Genomic DNA, 23,943 nt, shown 5'->3' with positions numbered 1-23,943 from the left:
TTTTTTGAGCTGTGACCGGCTTAGTAAATTAGCTAAACATACATATATACATACATACCTTTTCACGGGATTATCAATGTATTGAGTGCTGAAGTACTCAGAGATAGCATTTCGCACTTCGACTGGCCCACTAGTTGGTCCGTATTGGAAGAGATAAGATAAATTTTCCTTTTCATAATTCTAAATTGAAATGCAGATATTCTATACTATGTACATGATGCGCATATAAAGATATTACATTTTATACTGGAAAATTACTTACCAGACGATGCTTCGTGGCTTCTTGAAATATATCACAGCAATTTTCTAACAAATCTGGACCTGGAGCTCCTACACCTAAATTTAGGATGAGGTCGTCGTAAACATTCCAATCAGTTCCATCAAATAAATGTTTGAGTTTGCGATCTAGATTGGTTTGTGACATTTTACTGGCTAACCAGAATGGTGCGAAAGAGCTGTCAAAAGTTAATATATTCTAAATGCTCTAATCTGCCCACAATAGTTGCGTTCCAAGAATGATAAAATACATGTATGTATGTATGTATTCTCTCAATCGTGGTTGCGTTCCAAATAACTTCGTGTAAAAACCTGTTAAACTCTCAAATAACAAAATTACTCTCTTGAAAATGAGGAGCGAGAGCGAAACAATAGGTTTGTTCGTCGGAAATCCAGCAAGAATTATCAAACACTCAAAATATCAGAGAGTAAGAAAAAATTCTCTCTCTTGCTGAGAAACTTGCAAATTTCTGCACGAATGCAAATTTGCAGAAATTTGGTTACGCTGCCAGCTGGTGTCCACGGTTGCATTTCAAACATAATAAATTTTTATAGAATTTTTAAAGTTCTTTCAGATGGACAAAAACAGGATGCACATGTATATTTCTTGTTGTTCTGACTTTCTTTAACATACATTCCAATTTCTTTATCGTACTAGCTGGCGGGTTTCTTAAATCGACTCTGGTTGCAATTGCATTCCGATTGCGAATACAAGTTTTTTCAGCCGAGTTAAGTTAAAATCATACGAATTAACTAAATTAATTATATCAACAAGTATTTACTTCCTTTTTCATAAAAAAAAATTGCTCGTGTTTATAAATTTTTAAATTTAACGAACTTATTTACGACTACGAACTTATTGACGAGAACTGTCACGTTGCTCTCACAATTTTCGAGTGTTGGATATTTTTTAGTCTGCACGAACGCAATTTGGGTAAAAGTCATGATAATTCGTACAAATTCGTACAAATTTTTTGCTCGACGAACAAACCTAATAAAAGTCACCTGGAACACGAAAAACCACTTTTCCTGTAACACTTCCATTTTGTTTTTCAATGTAAAGCGCCATGGAGACGACCAAAAATCTTTATCAACCGTCTCGCGTTATGCTTGACAAAAAACAAGCGCACTTGCCTTCTGATCGTCGTGGTGAGCAAGTGCGCGGACAAGAAAAAGAAATTGTTTGTTGAATTGACGTGTTTATTTGAACGTTTACGGGCTAGACAAGAGCCAACCTCACACATATGCAATGCTTGACGTATTTATTTGATTTTCTCCGTGGCGCTTAATGTTCTTTGCTTTCTGTTTTTGTTTACAACTGCAGCCCTGCCTATAGTTTGACACTTTTCATGAACTTGCAGGAAAAAAATCTTCTGACTATCGGGTATCGATACGAGTACTTTTTTTCGATACCTGCCCAGTACTTGGTTCAAAAGTATCGATGCCAAAGTTACTTGGTATCGAACGAAAAGTATCGAGTATGTATTTGTATTTATTTATTCGTATCGTTTGATCCCTATTTGTTAATCAGCTGTTGTGTGTTTTGTTCCTTGAAAACATATTTTATTTTAGTTATCTCTACGCATATTCGGATTTGCAAAACGATTTTGTTTTTTTTTTTCGTTAGTGTCAAAACTAAATTCCAGTGAATAAAACACTGCAAAATTGTTTCAAATGTTTATTTGAACGATTTGGTGTGCAGCATCAACGGTTGGCCAGTAAGATATGTATCCTTGACGATACCTACCTACTTATATAATTGTTTACAAATAGCTAAGATGCTGTTGCGCTTTAATTCAGCTGTAGTAAAAAGTCAAAACCAATTACCACCCTCAGCTTGGTCTCATGTTTTATGGCGGCACATTAGCACGGAATTGACAAATGCATTGCGGCCGTTTTATTTTGCGGTACATCCAGACTTCTTTGGTCAACATCCGGTTCAGCGCAACGTAAATGAGAACTCGTTGAAACTTTTGAGTGCGCATATGGAGTTGTTGTATGAGCGAAAATATCAGGCTTTGTACGAACCTAAAACATTACAGTTTTACATACGAGACGGAAATGCTAGTTCACGAGATACCTTCAAATTAATCAAGGTAACATTAGACCGAAGTACAAAGGATCCGAAGTTAGTGGTACAGCGTTTGTTGGAATTATGCAATCTTCCGACGGATTATGTTAAAACCATCAAATCAATGCCGGTTACGTCAGCTACGAGCGCAACAGCAACAGCAGCAGGTTTTACGAATGCCACAAGCCCTTTCAAAGCGGGAAACGACTACAACTATGGATCACAGTTCTCCGGCTTCGAAAGTTCTTTCTATAATGTAAGTTGATTGCGCGATTTTTTATTACAAATTTTCATTATTTCTCGAAGCATCGATTTTTATAAAAAAAGCTCTTTAAAAATAGAGAAGTTTTATTATGCATTCAACATATCTTTATTTTCTTTTAAAACGTATAGTAGCACACATTTGCTCTTACTGTGGGCCATTGTTGTTTCTTTTTGTTTGTGACATGTGGTGCAGCAGATTGTGAAAGTGATAAATTCAGTTGAAGAAGGCCTCCATTAATATCCCCACCGAGTTTTATACAAAAATTCTGTTTACTTTGATATATATATGTATATACATATATATATGATATAGCTATTGGAATTCTCAGCCTAAGTTGACTTTGTAAGCATTAAATTAGAGGAATACATATACAGATAAATTTGATAAACTTTCCTTTCCGTTTGGTTTGTGTAACCACTCTATGCAAGATAACTCATACTGCTTTAGCAAGGAAAACAACATACACTGACGTGAATCCTTAATTTTGTACATAATTTGATGATGCATATTTTTTATTAAAAAATAAAACCTTTGAATTAAGAATTTGCTTAATCCTTTGTAGACCAAAGAAGAGCAGAGGAAAACATTGGACTCTTGGTTAAAAAAGAATGCACCCATTGCGAAACTGCGAACTTCTGATTTGGATGATTTAAAAGAAGAGGTAATTAAGTTGCAGCAGGCTGTTACTAAACGATTGGGTCTAAAAGATATTCGTTACGATTGCGGTTGGAATTATGAGCATTTCCGTGGGTGCTTAAAATCCCTAGAGCGCATGGCTAATTTGCATTCTGATGAAATGGGAGCAATGAAAAATCGAGTTCTAGTATTTGCGCCTTTCACTGGCGTCAGCTTGGAGGGACATATAATGCTATTTACGGGCGATGTACTGACCAGTTGGATTGATTTCATAAAAAACATTCCACAACATGATGAATTTTTAAAGAAAATACCCCTATACGAGAATACGCTGTCTCAGGTCCTCCTTAACATAAAAATTGGTCGAAGAAAGTTTATGCCCAAACAACAAGCTCGAGAATATGCTGCACATCTGATAAAAGTGACAACGACACTTGGGGACTACCTTACTGTGAATAAGTTCCCAAAGTCGTGGCCATCCACATTGGCCGATTATGAAATCGTCATTGAGTCGGAGGCAGGCCCGCTAATGGTAAATCCTACAGGTCAATTAATAGCGCCGGCAACATGCCCTGGATTCATGTTAATCGATTTCATTACCACCAACTTGGATGTAGCTAAGGAACGTACGGAAAAATATCTCACACAGAAGACGGTAGAGCGGCAATTGAAGGCACAATGCCTACATCAATTACGTTTACATACTTTGACCAAAGATGACTCCGTTACTCCAGATAAAATGATAGAAACTATGAACAAACTATTAGAATATAACGATATGCGCTTCCGGGAACTAAATTTACACATTACGAACTACTACTCTGTACTGACGGATGGAACTGTTTGCATACCCTGGGACTTTACACCAAGGTAGCGTATGTGTTATGGCGGTTAGTGAGAAATGAGGTAGAACCTATTTTAAAATTTGGACAGCAATTACTACGCTCATTCAAAGAATTCCCCATTATTTTTTTATGACTTAGCCTGTATAAAAACGAAAAGATTATGTTACTAATTAATAAAATGCCATAATGCTCTTTAATGCAAGTTATATAAACAAGTATTTTGTGTATTTTACTCTATATATACATATATATGCACATATATAAATATTTCTACTTTTTTAAGCAAAAATAATGGTTTTTTTTTATTCCGTGACTGGAAAGTTATACATTTATTCATCTCTTCCGTGTGAAAAAATCTAAGAAAACAACAAAACATTCAAATATTGGGGAGGGGGAAGAACGCTTAAGTTTGGGCATACAAATTGAGCTTAAACTGCGAATCGATTTTCGGCCCAAATTCTCGAGCTTGAGTTCACTCCATCAGTGAAACAATCAGAGCTTCTGCTAACTTTTTATGCATCAGGCCCCTTATTTAACAGCACTTTTAACAATTCAAAGATTTGATACCTGCGGGGTTTTCAAGGTATTTACTAGCATTATAAAATACGCTTTATTTATATATATTCTGTATGATTCAATAAGCAAATTTTACTATTTTCTCATCACCATTTAGATCATGTAGCTGCAGTCCTCTATCCGCCAGAGACACTCGTTTTTATACAACTGAAAGTCCTCCACTCGGCGTGTGTATACATACTGCTCTGATTTGCTCCACATTGTTTGATTACCGCCACAAAGGTATTGACGCATACTGGCGTCCATCAATGCAACGCTATTTCCAACAAATACTGCCTGCCATACGCTTGGCGGTTCTGAGCTGTACACGTTTTTAATGAATGCTGGTGGCATAGAGCTATTGACATTGGAATAATTTGTTTCCAGCTTTATATAGCGCATCCAGAATGTGCTATAGAAAGTATACCTGTTGCCCAGAAGACGCTCTATTTGGAAAACTGAACGATACTTGTACCCACTGGAATACGTGCACATCAAAGCCGTTTGTGCGCACTCGCTTAGGTAGCCAAAGCTGCCAGTAGTGTTATGAATACAAATAGCGCTGGCTTTGTGCAATGCAACCATAGATTCCGGCATGAAATCACTGATTTGCTTCAAGTACTTTGGCAGCAACTTGCCCATGTCACATTCGCTTAAGAGTTGCTGAACATCACTGTACAATAGCAGTTGAAAGTCGCTATTTCTGTTTAAAAATGTTAAATGCGCTATTAGCCGTTGATTAGAATTTAATCCCAAACAATTGAGGGCATTTGCGATACTCCTATCGCTTTCCAACAGCTGTGCAGCATCGAATGTAACATTCAAAACTTCCTCAAAAATATCTTCATCCAATTGATTCAATTGGCTGATCACCTGGCGTACTAGAGGATAACTTGTGTCGTTGGCGCAAATGATATTTGTATCATTATAATTGGCGGGGTGCAGTGGCACTTCAAGCAATTGGGCACTACGCTCAATGAGATATCCGCGAACTTCCTTCTTAAGTAACTGAAACTGTCCTAGATTGTGAATGCCGTGCTCTTCCAGCGTAATATTTCTCATTGCCAAATATAAATCGATGACATTTCTGGGATCGTACAGCATTTTATTTGCTTTTAATTTTCGCCACAACACTTTGAAGGCAATATAATGCACAGTAGAGTTTTGGGTGTTATTCGTGAATTGACCGATTAAATACAGTGCGAGTGGCCATTCACAACTATCTACCGTGTCCCACAAAATATTCTCTAATTCATTCGAGGCATCCCGATTGCTGTTGGTAGAACTGTACCAACTGTCTACCACATTCTTCTTCGACAATGATTCCTGGCGAAGCAGCTCGTTGAAGAGTCTAATATGCACATCCATTAGTGTCGTATTGTTGGCTCCTTCTCGTCCATTAACCTCCAATACATTTTGGTCTTGCGCCAGCACTTGGCTTAGGAAGAAAACTGTAATTATAGAAATTATTAAGGCGACCATTCTCGATGTTTGCGTGCAGAATAACTACTCCGTGGCTAAACAAAAACCGAATGATTTCAAAATTTGGTTGTACTCGTCGTTAAATACCTCGCAAGCCTAAATAATTGGCTCCCTTATCGCAGGAAAACGATTTAAGGTGCATTATGCTCGCATTTACAATTAAATGGCAAGTTTCTAAAAACACTATTTAAATATTGACTCTACAATCGTATCATTGCTAATTAAATTCGACATTTTTTTATTGGCCGTTAGGTAAATGGAGGTGGGCGATGAAAGATGTGAAGCTGGGCACCGGAAATCAAGGTTTGTTTTAAATATACATTTCATATGTATGTATGTATGTGGGTAAGGGTGCATGAAGATTTTTAGTTTACGTTCAGCTTTAGGTAATAAGATCGGATTGGCTTGTGTGCTACCTTTACATAATGCCGTAGAATTTATATACATATGTATATATCGAGATTTTCAGAACATAGCCTAGATGCCTTCAAATATAAATTTATCCAAATTATCATCCGATGGGTGTCCCTGGAGTCAAGATGTCTTGGACTGCCGTATTTTACAAATTTTTATCACATTTTGGAAAAAATGTTTTGGCTATATGAGGTGGAATATTCTAAACAAAATGGCATGCATGTTCAATTCCCTCACTTACTAAGTCACATGACGCCTGAATGTATGCAACGTTGCATTTCGGAGCACCTCTGACTAAACCAAATAGAGTGGTCATCCGAAACGTATGTACTAGAAAACTATCCAAAATGGTTTTGAAACGGATGTGCTTTAGGCTGTTTTCCTGTTTTCCTGTCTGATAAAATTTTCGTTGAAAACGATTTCATTATGAACTTCACAGAAACGTTTTCATGGTTACAGGAAACCAAACAAAAAACAATTTTAAAATTCAGCAATTATTTTAATTTTAATAAATACTTTTATATGTACAACAAATAGTAGCTCGCTCCTCTGCGGTCGTTTTCGGATACATTTTTCTACTAAAGTGTGCATCCGATCCGACAAGTGTATTTAGAAAGGTACCGAAAATGATTGTATAAAGGATACGTTTTAGCTTAATTTTCTGATCAAATTTTCGTTGAAAACGATTAAACTTTTCATATTACTGATGGCCATAGTGTAATAATAAAAAGTGTCGTCAGTAACTTAACCTCACTGTTACTGGCCGCATTTTAAAGTAGTAAAAAATGTACTAATTCTTTCTTACTTTTACCCATTTGTGCATACTATTTCTAAACAATTGCAGAAAACTATATACCTAGTTACGGGGTTTCAAGTATGAATATATCGTCACTACATACGAATAAAGGCGCTATAGTGTTTTGACGGCGAAAAAAGACACGTAAAAAAACTTTGCGAAAAAAGATGCTTCAACTTTTGAGCTTGCGCCTTTATTCGTGTCTAGTGACGATATGTTTGTGTCGAGCTCCACACGTCTTGATCATATATGCATGTATTAGATCTAACAAATAAAAAAATTCGTAAAACGAGGCGATTTCCTACAAGGCTTGTGATGATTTTTGAAATATATCAAAACACATAAAAAGCACAAATATCCTTGAATTCTTTATTTTAGATCGTAGTTACGCAATTTAGTGCATCAACTGTTCATTTGACTTAATATTATGACAATGTAGCAAAAGTTATTTAATATTAAAAAACGACTATATACGAATTCTGTTTTAAGTCTTTCTATTGATAACACCGATATTTTTTATTAGTTTTTTATTTTATTTTTTTTTAACCACTGAAAACTGCCGTGTTAAATAAATTGTCATTCTATTTATACTTGGCAATGTTTGGTTCTTTTCTGTACATACATATTTTCTGCCGCAATCTTTAAGGGAAACACCGATCGTCAAAGTATCCCAAAATGGAATCGGCAAACGCACGATAGTTTTAAGGGTGACTATCGATACTATCGATAGTATCGACCCATTTCATATGTTTTTTCTAAATCCATTTATTTTTCGTTATCTTGCTTTTATAAATTTGTTTATTTTAGCGGCTCACGGTTGCATTTTAGTATCGAGAAATATTGCGTGTAAACAGTCAAAAAGCGATTTCAGAAATTTTCCCTACAATTCGCCTTTCGGAAATAAAAAAGTTGCTTTCGAAAGACACTTTACATGAACGGTGCCACTGCTCATACAAATGCTTTCTGCAATTTCTCAATTTGACAGTCTTTTGAAATACACTGAATTGTCTGGTCTGACACGCTCTTAAGACGGCAATGTAACCGCTGCTATTTCCACGCTTAAAATAAAAAAATGGCGCTTTTAGAAATAATGCCATGAACCAACTAAATAGATCACCCAGCACGGCAACCGCGTATTTGTAATTGCATTTGTGAAAAAATAAATAATAGTTGATAACGTCATTTTTTATTCGGTTGGAAAAAAAAATTTAAATTTTTTTAGTCTCCATAGCGGAATCTCAACTTTTAACCGTGCGAAACGCCTTAACCATTTCCATTCAGGACCAAAATTATATGTGATATCTGCCGTCTATTGCCGATTGAGGGTGAGACAGGAGAAAAAATATTTCATTTGATTTAAGGACCACCCTAATGTATATAATGTACAGAGCACAGTGTTGTTGTTGTAACAGCATACAAATTCCTCAAAGAGTTTTTGGGGAAGGATGTTGGAGTGACAGTTTTTGGCCAGACATATAAGGGTGGATCGTTCGGGTTATGTAGACCGACTGTTGTTGTGGGAACGATAGCGCACACGCTCTTCAGCGTAAGTGTATTAATTGACAATTGCTCGTTTGCAGGAATTTCTTTTTCGCCGCTTTATTACTATGACAAAAGTAGTCAGTCCGCTGGGGTATAAAATACGCCTCTACCAAAATTGCTATACTTGCCCTTAAATACACTGTTAAATAAAAACTCGCCAATTAATTAATTACAGTACGTTTTCAAATTGTATATATTTTCTCAAACATAAATAATCGACATTTAAGGGGCTTAAATCAAATAATTAAACTTTTACAAGCAAAACATACATGTAAATGTAATTTATACTTAACACTTTGTTATTGCAATTTTTATGATTTTTCGCAAATTGCCTTTTTCTAAGTGGGAAATCAAAATTTGAAACAAGTGTACCATACAACAACATCTATGTATGTATGTATATGCATGCGTGTACGTACTAATTTCAATTAAGTTATTTTTTTTTTGTATTTTTTTTTTTTAATTTGTTTGCATACTTTTAATAAGAGAATAGAAAAATTGCTGACTTAATAGGTTTTATTAATTAGAAAATATGTAAGTAGGCATTTAGTAAATATATGGTATGTATATATGTATATATAAAATAACAACGTGAATATATTTCATAAAAGTTAAAGTAATAAAATAAATAATGCTCCTTTTTTCGCCGGCAAATTGGCTTACTCCGCCATATTCTACATACATACGTATGCATATATTTATGCAAATTACCGCCGACTGCAGTTTTGCTCGTAAATAATGCTTCGGGGTCGTAACATTTCAATGCAATTTCGTCATTTGCTTCTAAAATAACAGTAACGTTCGTTTAGACGCTTCGTTAACAATGCAACCACACCACACATACGCTTCTTTGTGAAATTTCGTCCGATTATTGTGGCGTTTGGCTTGAGCGACGTTTATCCTTGTCTTTTTCCTTATCGCCGCCTTTGCGACCAAATATCCGGAACATGCCGCTGCGGCGCTCCTCTTTACTTTTGCTACCCTTCACACCAGACACTGAAGAGATGGACTGAGCTTCACTTTCGCTGGAACTCTCCGCCGATACGCGAGAGAAACTTATGGAGTCTGGCTGCAGCGAAACTGGACGATTACTTTCGAAACGTGATGTGCCCCAGCCTGTGAAAATAATGTAACGAGTTAATTTAGTGAATCGTTCGAAGTTCGAGTTGGTTAACAGGATAGTACGACTAAGTTAGGGTTCTACTAAATACATATATATATATATAAGACCACGCAAAAAAGCCAAGAGATATGTATTAGGCAACGGCAGGAAGAAAAGCTTAGCTCCACTTAAGTCACTACGCTAGCTAGATATTTATGTGGCTATTTAAACAATATTAAATTTTAACCATAACCATATTTACTTTGCAGGCTGTTGCGTAGATAAGAACGGCTCAGTTTTACCGATTTAAACGCTGGTCCTTAAGTTTAAGACATGCAATAAACAAAAATAAAGTAAAACATGCTGGAGGGATCGATACAAATTTGCTCAACATGCAACAGGGAAGTGACGAAGGTTTTTCTTAGCTCCATTTGCAATTGAAAATAATTAATAGCCGATTTCTCAGTTGATAAATAACTATAAGCCAACAAATAATTAGTAAATCAATAGTTAACTGCACAATGTTGGCATATTAAATATGAGTTAATCATCTATTAAGTACACTGAGAAACTGACAAGAGAGAGATAATCTTTAGATTTTAATTAAACGTCCACTGAAAAATCGGCTGTAAATAATACATTTTTCGAATAATTTGTAATGGTATTTTTAGACAGATTGTAGAAAATAATCGAGATTTAAAGCTAACTTGATTTCTTTTAACCACCATGTTTTATACATATCTACATACTCTGTGTGACCTTTACATAGGAAAAAAGGAACATGGCTGGGCCACGCAATGAAAGTGATACATAGTGCGCTTCGTAATGCAGAATTCTATATAAATTTTTTTAAATTTATGTAACATTGTCTTTGTTTTTGTCTCCGCCTTTGTCATTGCCATTTGTCTTTAACTTTGCCTGCTGCGTAGCAAGTTTCGATAATTAACACTTAAGGCCGAGGCCCCGAAATGAGCGGCAAAGCGGCGAGCGGCTTAATATAATTGAAGTGGTCGAGCAATGAGTTACATTTCTGTGTGGCCTCGGGTCGGTTTCTCTGGTTTTGGTTAACTCTAACTGCAGGTCAAACATCGTTATCGACTCCATAACGTATAACAGACCGTCGCTAACGAAGATATTATAAATGTGTGTGCGTGAATGAATTCGGACATTTTCTGACCAAATCCAGGAGCACGGGCACAAACTAATTAATGCATATAGGCGATAATAGAGAGAAGAAGCATCACTTTTTCACTTTCACTTCAAAAATTTGGCGCTTGACACATTTTGCTAAGTGCTTGATGGATTTTCTTTTCCACTTTGCGATGTGTTATTGTAACACAAACGAAGTGACCTACGGTTTCAAGAAGCCTCCGAATGGCAGATAGTTTTTTTGATAAGCTTTTCATTGCACAAATAAGTATGTATATGCGTAGGTGTGCCATTGTCTGACGAGGTTCCACCGCTAGTAGTAACAATCTCTTTAGATGGATATGGATTAAATGGTTGAAAATACATAGGGGGTACTCTCGGAGTCTAGCAAAGTCCTTGCACGGATTGCATGGTTTGCAATCGGTTGCTCCATAGGAAAACCGGTTTTTGGGCTGCAATCCGTGCAATCCGTGTACCGTGCAAGGGTCTTGCAAGACACCGAGAAAACCCCTCTAGATAAAGAGATTCGAGTTTACGTAGTAAACGCGCATTGAACGCAGACTACTTAGCAGGCATGCATGGCATCGAGTATTAGCATGTAAAAATTCATGTTGTTCTCAAAAATCCCAAAATATCTAAATAGGTAACGGTACCCAATAAGCAGACGGTACAGCAGGTAAAAGTTCCATAATAGAAGTACATACATACATACATATATGCAAATAAATGCAACACTTGTCACTTAAATATAAAATATCTGGAAAGTTGATAAGCATGTAGATAAGTACATACGCACAATGCACGTATAATATAATATCTACATAGAATAAAACGGAAGAAAGCAACCAAGTATCCTTTCGTTGTACTAAGTACAACCCACGACAAAACAAATTTTGTCAACATTTTGAATTTTGTTTTGTTTGTTTAATGTTCATTATTTTTTTTTTATAAAATATAGCTCATTATATAACAAAAACAATTTAAGTCCAAATTTCAAAGTTTGAAAAATTCCACACACTTTCATCAAAATTCCAAGCTTTTTAATTAGAAATTCTTGAAAAATTGTTGGTTGGTTCGAAGTTGCTAAAAAATCCTGTTGATTTTTCAAAAATTATTATTTTTTTTTGCTGAGGGTGCTATGCACTTTCATCCATATAAAAAATGACTTTGTATGGAAGACAACATCGTTAGCAAAAACAAAAAATTATCAAAAATCAACGGAATTTTTTAGCAACTTTAAACTTGCATTTTATGAATCTAAAATAATAGGCTATAAAACAGGATATCTAGATTTTTTCTAAAAATGCCGAATGAAAAGTTTGAAATTTTGGTGAAAATGTTGAATTTTCCTAATTTTTCAACAAATTTTGGAATTTAGATTTATAGGTTTTTTGTAAAATAATGAGCTATACTTTTGTAAATAAAAAAATAATGAGCGTTAAAAAAACAAAAGAAAATTAATCAACACCGCCTAAAATGTTAATGTGCTATCTGTTGTCGTGGGCTGTACATACATACATACATACATGCATAGATATGTACATATCGATCATTTACTTCAATTGTATAGATGGTGTTATAATATAAATTTTTAACTGAGTTTGCAGAAATTACCGCTACCTTTTTTCTATGTTGTGTAAAAATTTCATAGCTGTATATTTAGATTAATAATAGCTCATTAGAAGAAAGTATGTATTCGTTTTTACTATGGGAGTATGTATATGTAAATTCAAAACTTTTAAAGCCGTTTTTTCGAGTTTTGCTTTTTTGAGTTATGACACTATTGAAGTAAATGAGCGATATGTACATACATACATACATACATGCGTTCTTATACTATATCGGTGAACTTTTGAAAAATCAACTTAAGTAATTTTGCCTGTTTGCGATTTCTAACATAACTTTTAAGATGTTGTTGACCTTCTGTATGATCAATCAATACTTTAAATTTTTGAAAGTTGTTCGATCATTTAGTGGTTTAGAGAAAAAAAACGGCTGAACTCTACTTAAGTTGTTCCTCCAAATGTCGTCAGATATGAAAGATCAAGATGCAATTAAAAGTGTGTAAGCGGTTAGAAAGAGAGAGAGAGAGAGAGAGAAAGAGTGTGTGTATTTGGGTGTAGGTGTGAGTGTCTGTGTTTGAGTTATGGATGAGTGACTGCTTGCTAACCGGTTCCATCGTTATTGTTCAAGCCCATGTAACTCGGATTATTTATGGAGTTGTTATCGGTAGTGAAATGCCACACAGTGCGACTAGTCGCCGTTGTAGTAGTTGTCGTCGTTGGCGACGACCCGGTGTTATTCGTATGCATCATGTGTTTACCATTATTGTTGTTGTTGCTGTTGCTGTTGCTGTTGCTGTTGCTGCTACCACTTGAATTTGAACTTGTTGAAGTGGTTGTGTGTAGAGTGCGCTTCGCAGCTGTGACACTCGACGGATTGCCGATACCGCTCGATTCTACCTCTATGAATTTGCGCGAGGCATCCGCGCGTCCACTCGCCACGGGAGTGCGCGACGTCACATGCTGCTGTGTGCGCATATAGCTTCCTTGCGACGAGTACATATCTGACGGTTGTTGGTGTTGTTGCTGCTGGTGCGGATGCTGCATTGCGGCAGCGTTCAAAGCATTTATACGCTGTTGAATTTGTGGATGGTGCGAATGAGCGCTTCCCACAGGTGGCATAGTCGTAGGCAAAGGTGGAGGATTTTCTAATTTAATTTTTTTTTTTTTTGGGTGGATTGATCAAGAATGAACGTATGAATGAATTGGTTTACATACATACATACATATACAGTAATTGAGAGCTAATATATACTAAAAATTCTGGGATTTATTCATTGATATCGCTTTGGACAAGGACAATTGATTTTCGTGTTAAAAAGGTGGTTGACGTGAATTAGAACTAAAATCGGATTAAACCGAAAGTGCGTATTTACCTGATTGTCTAGCCTCACTGTTGCGTTTTAGCACTACATTGTCTTCATTTGAACCGTTTTGAATGCCGGAAATGCCTGCGGGTAATGTGGAAGACTGCAATCGTGTTGAGTTGCCGCCATAGTTGGATTCGCTCAAGTCTGTTCAAATATGGTGCAGTCAATTAAAATGTATGGAGTCCAAAAAAAAAACGCAAAAAGATCTTACCATTGCTGGAGCTGTTTCGATTTCTCAGCACTACTAAATTTTCGGTACTTTGTCTATGTGGTACTGGCGGAGGTGCACCTCTGGGTGGTATTGGCGGCTTCTGCTCGAAGCCATACGATGCCGTTGGAGAGGATGGTGAAGCCTGTTTGAATTTATTTTGAAATTGATACTAAACCCGCAAAAATTCATCAACAAAATTGGAAGCATACCCTTTGTTGCTGTTGCTGTTGCATTTGTTTTTGCAGGAAATTCATTTGTGGTGTCGCTGAGCTTGCCGACATACCGCTATTGATCGAGTCGTTGCGTGAGATGGCACGCCTTTGCGAGTCCGGCGACGATGTTCGCGAGCTCACCGGTGACTCTATCTGACCACTGGCTACCTTAATATCTGGGAAACTGTTCGACTGTTGCTGTAAGAAAAAAATATATATATATCCATTCAGGGAGGTCCTTCATACCTTTATCCACAGATATATTTGTATACCTTCATTGATTCATCGTAACTCAGAAGCTGTAGATTTGGTGGCAGACTAGCATGGAAAGATATCTTACGCACCCAGTCGTTCATGATGTCTAACGACGGCGCTTCGAAGAGGAACTCGGATCCGTCGGGCAGCTTCAACCTGAATACGTACTTCTTTTTGGTGTAGTCTTCGGCGCGTTCACATTTGGCGCCGAGTATGTTGACTGGAGCGTTTGCCGTTTTCTGCTGCAGAAAATCATTTTCATCTTTGAAGAAGCACAAGAGTTGACCACAGAGTACTGTATGGAATTGCTTCCAGGAACGCACTGGTGCCTTTTTGCCGCCCGATTGCAGGCCATGTTTGCGCTCGAGCATTCCTTGTATTTCGACAGGTGGCAGATCGAATCCTTCACCTTTTTGGTTCTTGCGGAACGATTGCGCACGACGGCGTGTGGTAAAAGATGGTGTGCGTTTCGGTTGCTTTTGTTGTACCTTCATACTTTCCGCGCGTTTCACATTGGTGTCGGAGCCGCGACGTAAGCGATCACCGAACATGCCGCTCGAGCTGCTCTTCTGCAGTGAATACTGATCCTCGTCGAAGGGTGAACGTAGTGGCGATGCGGAAATGGCTGGAGATTGCGGTATGTTGTTGGTGTTGACAGTGACCATGGGCGTGGAGAAGATGGGCGTCTTTTCTTGGGCCGCAGCATTTTGGCGGTTTTCCAATTGCTTCTCCGCGCGCCTTCGTTCATCGTTGAGTCGCTGCAACTCTTTCTGTTTGAGCATCTCGAGTCGTTCCTTCTCTAAGCGTTCCTTCTCCTTCTGTTTGGCAAGTTTCTCGCTTTCGACTTGTTTGCGGAACCGTTGCTCAAGCAGTGTAATGCGCTTGATAGCTTGGAACTTCTCCTCTTGCGCGGCGACGGTTTTTTCGAAGTCTTGATGACGGCGCAATAAATCTTCAACCTGCGGTATCGAATCACCCAATTTGGCATCTTTCAGCAAAGGTTCGCGACTGATTATCCAGTTTTCGAGAATCTCAGCATCCTTAAGGAAGATTTGCGTATCCAAGTTGAGTTCGTAGATCTCTTTGCGCTGTTGCAGTGTGTTTTTCAAAAGTTCGTGCCGTTGCTGTAGCACTTGAATCTTCTCTTCGATTTCGTGTGCAAGAAAATGCTTCTCATTTATTAGTTTCTGTCCATCTGCCGTGAAGTTAGCAAAGGTCTCATCGCGTGCATGTATCTCTGCGTGGTGTTCTTTCACGCTAGCCAGCAATGACTCTGCACCTGCCACAGTTGTTGCTAAATCTGGTGCTGTTATCTTGGCCAGCATCTCATTGATCCAGGCAATCAAGTCACGATATTCATCGAAGTAGGATTGCAAATGTTCTGCCTGTTGCAATTTTTCTTTGCGTGCGTTTGTCTTTTCCATTAGGTCGGTCCATGCTTCTACCGTTTCGTCTCTTTTCACTTCGATGTGCTCCCTTGCGTCTGGATATACTTCCCCTAGTTTTGTAGCTTCCACAAGCACTGAATCAACTTGTTCTTTGATAGCCACAAGTTCACCTTCGAATACCGAGTGCTTGCGGCTCAACGCTTGTATGCTCTCCAAATCTTGTCCGTAATCCTCTGAGATAAGTGAAGCCTCCTTCTCGTTGATCAGCGAAATCGTTTCATCGGCCACGCGATCATAGACGTGCACTTGTTTTGCGCCAGCCAGTGCGTCTTGCCGAGCATTGACTAGATCCTTGAGCTCTTCCCACAGTTGCTTGGTCTCGTCCCGTTTGGCCTTAATTGAGGCGCGGTAGGGATTATTCTCTTTGATAAGCTCATCGCCGTGGTTCAAACAAGCTTGCACCCGTCCTTGATTGGCATTCAAATTAGATACGAACGACTCGAACGCCAAGATTAGTTGTTCAACGTGCTCAACGTCCTCACCATAGTCCTCAGATGCGGTTACCGCCATCTGATCGCCAATCCACTCATGCAAATCTTCAGCCTCGCGCAAGTACTCGAACAGTTTTTTACATTCGCTCAAGCGCACTTCACGGTCTTTAGCCAGTCGCAGCAACTCTTCATACTGTCTTGTTACTGTTTCATTCTTCGTGGTGATATTGGCACTATCGAAGTGATTACGCTCAACCAGGCCGGTGGCAAGTTTGTTGACCTTCTCTATAGAACTCTTAAACGCTATCAACTCGCGTTGCAGTACTTCCAGTTTCTTTTGATGCGATTGCACGGAAGTCTCGTCACGACCATAGTCGCTGGAAGCAAGTATCGGCCGTTTTTCACGTGTCCACGCTTCGGCTTCATTGGCCTCTACATAGAACATTTGACTCTCTACCGCGTCTAAAAGCCGCAATCTACGTATACTGGCGACATCTCGCAGGTTAACGAGTTTCTTCTGCAGCAAGTCGCACTTGTATTGCACCTGTTCACTGGCGAAATGGTCGTCGCGTATCATCTGGTGGCCACGCTGTAAGAGCGCTTTGATGAGTGGCTCCTGAGAAAGAATCTCGGCCTCGAGGCCCTGATGTTTCTTTTGGAGAACTTGCACAGCTATGAGACTACTACCCAGATCTTGCGCATTGGCGATTGCCTCCTTTTCTGTAAGCCATTGAAGTTCATCTTCAGCGTCACGCAGGAATTGTTGGAGGCTCAACGAATCTTCGAGATTTTCCCGGCGAATGGTAATGGGTTCATGTAGGGTGCGATAACGCTTGATTGTTGTCATAGCACGCTCGTGAATTTCGTCCTTAAGGAAGTGATCGGCTTGGAAGAATTTTTCGTCGGTCTGTTTGATTTGGTCGGCCAGGTCGTTATGATGCGTCACGTCGGCTTCAAGGCGCTCATGTTTTTTAATCAAATGATTTACTGTGGCTAGATCTTTGCCATAATCTTCACTCGACAAATGTGACTCCACTTCGTCCATCCAGTTATTAAACTCATCCAGACTGCGGTTGAATGCCTGCGCTTCGTAGGCTTGATTCAGTTTCTCTCTCTTTACCTTAGATGCCGCCTTCAGTTTATTCCAATCGCTTTCAAGCATTTTCAGTTGTTGAGCTATTTCCTCCTTGGCAAAGTGCTCGTCCTTGATTAGGCGCTCGCCTTCATTGATTACGTCCTTAACACGCGATGCATTTGTCAATAATTCGCTGTCAAAAGTGGTGTGCTTTTGAATTTTACTTTGCAAGTTGTTCGGCTCGCGGTAGTTCTCATCCAGCGCCACTTGCATTTTTTGTACCAACCAACGGTCGATTTCATATAGGCTACGAAGAAATTCGTGCAGTTGCAACGATTGCAATAACTTTTGTTTACGTTCCAGAGATAAGGCGTTCAGCTTCTCCTTTCGTCGCAGAACATAGCTCAGCTTTTCGGTTATGACATCAGCGTCCTTGGGATCACCTTCTAAAATGCTTTTCGCGAAGTTTTGCAGTTCGGTAACGTTGTCCGAGTCTAACAATTTCTCAAAGGCGTCATGCTTTTTGATCAGACGTTCCACAGCGGGATAGGAATCACCCAAATCATCGTTGTTCAGGAAAGCCTCCTTGTTAGCCAGCCAGATCTCAACCTGCTCTACCTGAGCCTTGAATAAGTGCAGTTGATGTGCTTCGGTCAAATCCCTGGCGCGTTCATTCCACGCCTCGTGCAGAGTGCTATGCAAGTCCTCAAGTATCATCAAATATTGCTTCACGTTCGCTGGTTTTTTCATGCCACTGAGTGTTTCGCCATGAGCTTTTAAATCTTTGAAAGCCTTATCTCGCCCGTCAATTTCCACCTTACGCTCCTGGTGTAGCTCCAATTGCGTCTCGCAATCATTTATAGTCATCGGCGCTTGAGCAGCATTCATTTTCTTTATCATGTCGTTAACCCAGAGCTCCAGCTCCTTTACGTCAGAGACAAATTTATGTACCAGATAGGCATCATTGAGAATAGCTCGTCGTTTTACAGATAAATCTTGTAGATTTTGCCAGGATGTGCGCAGCTCGTCTATTTTGTGCTCGATGTCTGTGACGCGGTCGGGATAACGTTTCAGTAGAGCCTGCGCAACGAGTTCATGCTCGCCGATCTTTTGTTTCACTGCTGACATGTCACGCTCCAGGGCATCTTCACGGCGAATTAGGGTTTCCACAGCTGCCAAATCACGTCCTGTATCATCGGAACTCATGGCCAGTGCTTTCTCGGCAATACGATCGGCTGTGTCGTCGACATCGCGGTTGAAAACGTGTATTTCATTGGCTTCGCCGAGTAGAGCCCTGTAGGCGTTCAGTGCACCTTGCAGCTGACGCCATTTGCTGTTGAAGTCGCGACGACGCTTGTCAATATTCTTGGTCTCAGCCGGCACCTCACCTTGACTAATAAGCTTGTCAGCTAAGTTATTGATATGCTTAACACGTTGATCGTCAACACGCATATCTGAATCCACGTCATCCAGTTTGCGTGTGAGAGCATTGCAGTGCTCCAGATCTCGGCCAGTGTCACTAGCCTGAATCATCATTTCCTTGTCGCGGATCCAAGCGGAAATCTTGTCCAGCTGATTATTGAATTCCAATATGTCTTGTGCTTCTTCGAGACCACGTCCTCGATTGTCCAATTCTTCGAGCAAACTCTTCCAAGCAGCAACAACTCGTTCAACCGCTTGCTTGATTTCCTTCGAAGACTCGTGCTGTTTGGTCAATAGAATCAAACCAGTTTCTTGTATTTCTTGGATACGGCCTTGATTGGCAGCAACCTCAGCTTGGAAGGCCTGATGTTTTTGAAGTTTCTTTATCTTCTCGTCCAAATTGGACACTTCCGCATAACTGGCTGCATCAGCTTCGAGTTTCTTCTTTTTCTCGTTTATCCAAGATTCAGCCTCGGCACAATCGCGCACAAACTGGGCATATAGGAGCGCATCCTCCAATTTGTATCGCCGCACTGCGCAGAGATCCTTTACTTTTTGTCGGCGCGCCAAAACGCCCTGTAGGATTGTTTGAATGTTTGCACTGTCGTAATGACGCTGTTCAATCAGTTTGCGACCATGCTCCTGCAACAAAGCGACTTTTTCTTCTTGTGTCTGTATGAGACGTTCGAATTCGTCATGTTTCTTTATCTGGTTTTGAACGTCTTCGACTGTCTGACCAAAGTCCGAGCTGCTGAGCGCGGCTTGTTGCGAGCTTGAAAGATTGTCAATTTGTTTCGCGTCGCGTAAGAAACAGAACAGATCAATCTTCTGTTCCAGCATGATCTTCTTCTTATTCCATGCCGCATGTAACTTCTGACGTTCGTCCAACATAGCCGCGCATTTTTCTTCTACTTCTGCAGCAGCGTAATGACCAGTTTGCACCATCGAATCGCTTAACTCATTCAAGTAGCGGAATTTATCCTCTCGTGCTTCGATTTCACCGTATATAGCGTCATGCTGGATCTTCAACGCAGTCGCACCAGCTGCATCGCTGACATGCTCTTCAGCCTGCAGAGCGGCTCGCAGGTGAGACGACCACGACATGATGTCACGTACATCTGTAAGGAAGGACTGCAGATCCGAACTGGCGGCCAAGCGATCACTGCGTGCTCCGGAGCGCTCCTTCAAATCATTCCAAGCTGCTACGACCTTATCTTGTTGTTGAGCTATGGCAGCGGCGTTCGAGGGATATTTCGATTGCAGGCGTACAGAATCCTCAACCAAAACCTGCAGTTGTGCTTCCAAGGCGACGAGGTCATTTTCGAAACCTTCGTGTTTTCGCAACAGTGCTAGTGCTGAGTTCAAATCTCTTCCGAGCTCAGAGGAGAGTGCTGCATTCTTGTCTTGGATGCGGAAGAGCGCCTCAGCAACGTCGCGATGGAAACGATGTATTTCTCCGGCAGCGTGTAACTTTTGCTCGCGTTGGTTGAGTAATTTTAGCAGATTTTCCCAAGATTCCCTAGAATTAGATATATAAGTATGAATGTACATACAAATCTCTTATTAATTGGGGGGGAAATGGAAATACGCGTGTAGCATAATGATGATCTACTCACCTCAACTGTTCTTGACGCCTCTCCACATCTGTGGCGTATGGACTCTCGGTGTCGATAAGTTTCTTGGCCAGTACTTCACACTGATTCACTCGATCCGAACCCACTTCCACGCGATGTTTTAGATCATCGAACTTATTTTGCAGCAATTGGAGATGTTCATAGTCTTGTCCATAGTCCTCAGATGAAGCTGCCTGTTCTTGTTCCTTAATCCATTGTTCCACCTCATCCGATTCCAGGAAGTATTCGTGCATGTATAGGCTCTCCATCAAACGCATTTGTCGTTGTTGCGCCAATTTATGTAGTGATTTAAACATTTTTTCGATAAGTTGTTGTTTCGCAGCAAGAATTTTACTGTCCGGATGTCCAGCGGCCACCATGGCGGCACAATTGTGCCCCATTTCGGTGACAATACCAGAGTACGTGTCCAGCTCCAGTTCGATTGTCTTGTGTTTGGTCAGCAATTTGGCGGCAGAGTCGCGATCTCGCCCATACTCAGTGGAGCGCAGGACGTTGCTTCTCTCACCCAACCAAGATTCAATCTCCCCGGCGTCGGACAAGTACTGCTGCGCCTTAAGTGACATCTCCAGCTTCTTACTGCGATCATTTGAATTACTCTCCAAGTCAGCCCAGGCATCTTCCAACTTAGCACTCAAGGCTTTTACATTCTCTTTTTCGGGATGATTTTGTGCAATCAGCGTTTGACCGGCTTGCAAAGCTTTGTTGATCATGGGTTGATGCCCCTTAACTTCGGCCTCGAGTTTTTTATGTTTCTTCGAGAGAGTTTGCGCTTGGTGGAGGTTTTGACCTAGCTCCTTAGACTTAGCTGCTGGCATGTGATCGTTGATCCATTGGAATTCGGCATCTAGCTCAAACACGAACTTGTGGTAATTCAAGCTCTCTTCGAGTTCCTCGCGACGTTTTTGTACTGGGTCGCTTAATAACTTAAAGCGATTTTGTATATCCTTTGTTTCATCTTTGATGTGCACTGCATTGAAATGACCTTCATGTGCCATCTCGTCACCAGTACTAACTAGTTCGACGATCTTTTGTTCCCACACCGTTATCTCAGACTCGAGTAACTGATGTTTGTTTATCAAATCTTTGCAACTGCGCAGATCGTTGCCCACGTCCTTGCTTTTTAGTGCAGCATCTAACTCGGCCACCTTTTGCTTGGCATCATCAATGGCGCGGTTATGTTCACGCTGCGACACGGCCTGTTCCAGTTTGCGTCCCTTGTCTTCCGACAGCGCCAATAGATCTCTCCACTTTTGGTTCAAGTCGACCATTCTCCTCTCCACCGCAGGCACACGATTATTCGTCGCTATCAATGCCTGCCCCTCCTTGTTGACGTTACGCAATTGACCCTCATTTGCGCGTAACTCGCGCTCGAAAGCTTTGTGTTTCTGCAGCTTGCGCGGCAAATTGGTAAGATCTCGGTAACTCTCATCGCCGGCTATTTTGGTTTTATCGCTTAACCACACGGCAAGATCGTCAGCTTCCGCAGCGAATTTGTGGAAATCTTTGGAAGCTTGAAGGGAGCGTTTGCGCTCGAAAGCACGATCTTCCACTGCTTTCCTCTTGCCTAGAACTTGATTGCGCCTATCGTCAATGCTGAGAAAAGTTTATGAAAATAATTGTTTTAGGTATGCTTTTGTTTAAGTATAAAGTTGGAGGGCTTACTATTTTTTATCATAGTGGTCATTGCCAATTAATTTATCGGCATTGTCAGAAAAACCTTTGAGAATTTTATCCTGAGCCATAAGGCTTTTCTCAAAGTCAAGGTGTCGCTTAAGTATAGCTTCAACTTCGTCGAGGGAGTTCTAAAAAGATAGTGAATGCATATTTTAATTGATAAATCAGAATTTGTCTGCACTTTTAGGCATAAACTTACACCCAAATTGTTATATTCAAGAAAAGCTTCGTGACTTTTTGTAGTGGCATCGATTTTGTCTGCTTCTCTGTTGAATATTTGCAATTCGACGCATTGTTGCAGCCATTTCTGTTTCTCCACCCAACCGCGGTGAATAGCGTCTTGTTCGGCCTTTAGACGTTCAATGATTTTAACGGTTTCCTCCATATTGGGTTTTCCATCGGACAGTTGCTTGCCCAAACCTATGACCTCAACAAATTCGTTGTCGTGAGCCTTGATATCGTCGCCCAGATCGTTATGTTTTTTCAAAAGATTGTTGGCTGTTTCAACATCACGCGCAGATTCGTCTGCATTTAGTTGATCTTTCACCGAGTCTATCCAGGCAAGCAACGTCTTTGCACTGAATAACAAATAAAAAAATTAGATTGAGGAGGAAAATTAATTTTATTCCAGCACATTGGAGAAAGAAAAAGTTTCTATTCAGATCCAAAGTAATCCAAAGTCCATATCCAATTACCTGTTGTTGAAAATTTGCTGTCCAACTGCACTTTCGATGCGCGCTCGCAGTTCACTGCCTTTACCGTGGACTTGCTTCCACATATCCAACACCTCCTGTTGTCGCTCTGTTACATTGTTTCGCTCAGCCGGATATGCATTCTTTACCCTAAATATCAAATTAAGCGAAAAGTCAGTATAAAATAGAATTTGCATATTTAATTAACTTACGAATTTCCTAGGTAGTTCACACGATTCACCTTCTCCTCAACGGGTGCCAATTCCCGCTCTAAATTCTGATGTCGTCGCTGTAGCGCTTGCACCGTTTTTTAGATCTGGGCTGATTACAGCCGTGTCCAGTTGCAGCATTTTCTCGTTCATCCAAACCTTAGCCTCATCACATGTGCGATTGAAGAGATCCACACTTGATGCTCCTTCCAGGCTCTTTTCACGTTGCGCTTTTGCGTTATTCAGACGTTGCCAAATTTGATGTATCTGCCGTTGACGTGCAATTATTTTGTCCAGCTGTGAATGCCCTTGTCGACGGAAGTTGTCGACAGCACCATCGATTTCCTCAATGCGTTTTGATGCCGCCGATAGGTCGGTTAGGAACTTTTCGAACTTTCGTTTTGCGTTCTCCACACCTTCGCCGTCATCGGAATTAATAATGCGCTCCTTATCTTTCATCCACTTCTCGAAATCATCACACTCGCGATAGAATCCGAACAGGTGTATGGAGTCCTCGAGTAACGCATGTCGTTTCTGCGCTGTATCCTGCAACTCGTCATAGGTACTATTTATGCGTTTCTGCCGTTTCTCTACACTATCGGCATTCTCGTTAAT

General features: G+C 40.1%; 4 protein-coding genes across 5 annotated transcripts; 1 reads left to right on the top strand and 3 right to left on the bottom strand.

Annotated features, from left to right (window-relative positions):
- The first annotated feature begins 1,832 nt into the window (after window positions 1-1,832).
- LOC118752265 (T-cell activation inhibitor, mitochondrial-like) lies at window positions 1,833-4,308 on the top strand. Of its 2 annotated transcripts, XM_036487130.1 has the most exons (3): window positions 1,833-1,994; window positions 2,050-2,603; window positions 3,175-4,308. In XM_036487130.1, the coding sequence occupies exons 2-3, from the start codon at window positions 2,055-2,057 to the stop codon at window positions 4,120-4,122; spliced, it is 1,497 nt and encodes a 498-aa protein (XP_036343023.1). In that variant the 5' UTR covers window positions 1,833-1,994; window positions 2,050-2,054; the 3' UTR covers window positions 4,123-4,308. The 2 variants fall into 2 exon arrangements, with proteins under 2 accessions (XP_036343023.1, XP_036343022.1); XM_036487129.1 differs by having other exon boundaries at window positions 1,833-2,603.
- A 454-nt stretch (window positions 4,309-4,762) lies between these two features.
- Window positions 4,763-6,130, bottom strand: LOC118752268. The gene has a single exon (XM_036487134.1). It carries the CDS (start codon window positions 6,128-6,130, stop codon window positions 4,763-4,765), a length of 1,368 nt encoding a protein of 455 aa, XP_036343027.1.
- A 3,069-nt stretch (window positions 6,131-9,199) lies between these two features.
- Window positions 9,200-23,802, bottom strand: LOC118752264 (spectrin beta chain, non-erythrocytic 1-like). The gene is made up of 11 exons (XM_036487128.1): window positions 23,332-23,802; window positions 23,123-23,269; window positions 22,627-23,005; window positions 22,416-22,555; window positions 20,736-22,346; window positions 14,761-20,638; window positions 14,486-14,686; window positions 14,277-14,418; window positions 14,072-14,209; window positions 13,304-13,843; window positions 9,200-9,998 (listed from the first exon to the last, which is right to left on the bottom strand). The coding sequence occupies exons 2-11, from the start codon at window positions 23,203-23,205 to the stop codon at window positions 9,751-9,753; spliced, it is 9,360 nt and encodes a 3,119-aa protein (XP_036343021.1). The 5' UTR covers window positions 23,206-23,269; window positions 23,332-23,802; the 3' UTR covers window positions 9,200-9,750.
- LOC118752263 (spectrin alpha chain-like) lies at window positions 23,367-23,893 on the bottom strand (the record flags this gene model as incomplete). The annotated part of the gene is made up of 1 exon (XM_036487127.1): window positions 23,367-23,893. A coding segment is annotated over one exon (526 nt), but the record flags the coding sequence as incomplete, so codon positions are not given.
- Between the last annotated feature and the right edge of the window lie 50 nt (window positions 23,894-23,943).

This window comes from Rhagoletis pomonella, unplaced genomic scaffold (genome assembly GCF_013731165.1).
Source record: "Rhagoletis pomonella isolate Grant_MI unplaced genomic scaffold, Rhpom_1.0 Rhpom_scaffold_01357, whole genome shotgun sequence".
Lineage (NCBI taxonomy): Eukaryota > Metazoa > Arthropoda > Insecta > Diptera > Tephritidae > Rhagoletis > Rhagoletis pomonella.
Note: the sequence above shows the minus strand (reverse complement) of the source record. Positions and strands in the feature narration are given on the sequence as shown.

Bases quoted from the DNA above. Each gene is read 5' to 3' on its own strand.
- LOC118752264 (XM_036487128.1), bottom strand. From the start codon at position 23,205: ATGTGGAAGCAAGTCCACGGTAAAGGCAGTGAACTGCGAGCGCGCATC. The intron at 22,556-22,626 runs GTAAGTTTATGC...CTATCTTTTTAG, and splicing joins TTGAATATAACAATTTGGGT to AACTCCCTCGACGAAGTTGA. The intron at 20,639-20,735 runs GTGAGTAGATCA...ATCTAATTCTAG, and splicing joins AGGCGTCAAGAACAGTTGAG to GGAATCTTGGGAAAATCTGC.
- LOC118752268 (XM_036487134.1), bottom strand. From the start codon at position 6,130: ATGGTCGCCTTAATAATTTCTATAATTACAGTTTTCTTCCTAAGCCAA.
- LOC118752265 (XM_036487130.1), top strand. From the start codon at position 2,055: ATGCTGTTGCGCTTTAATTCAGCTGTAGTAAAAAGTCAAAACCAATTA. The intron at 2,604-3,174 runs GTAAGTTGATTG...AATCCTTTGTAG, and splicing joins TCGAAAGTTCTTTCTATAAT to ACCAAAGAAGAGCAGAGGAA.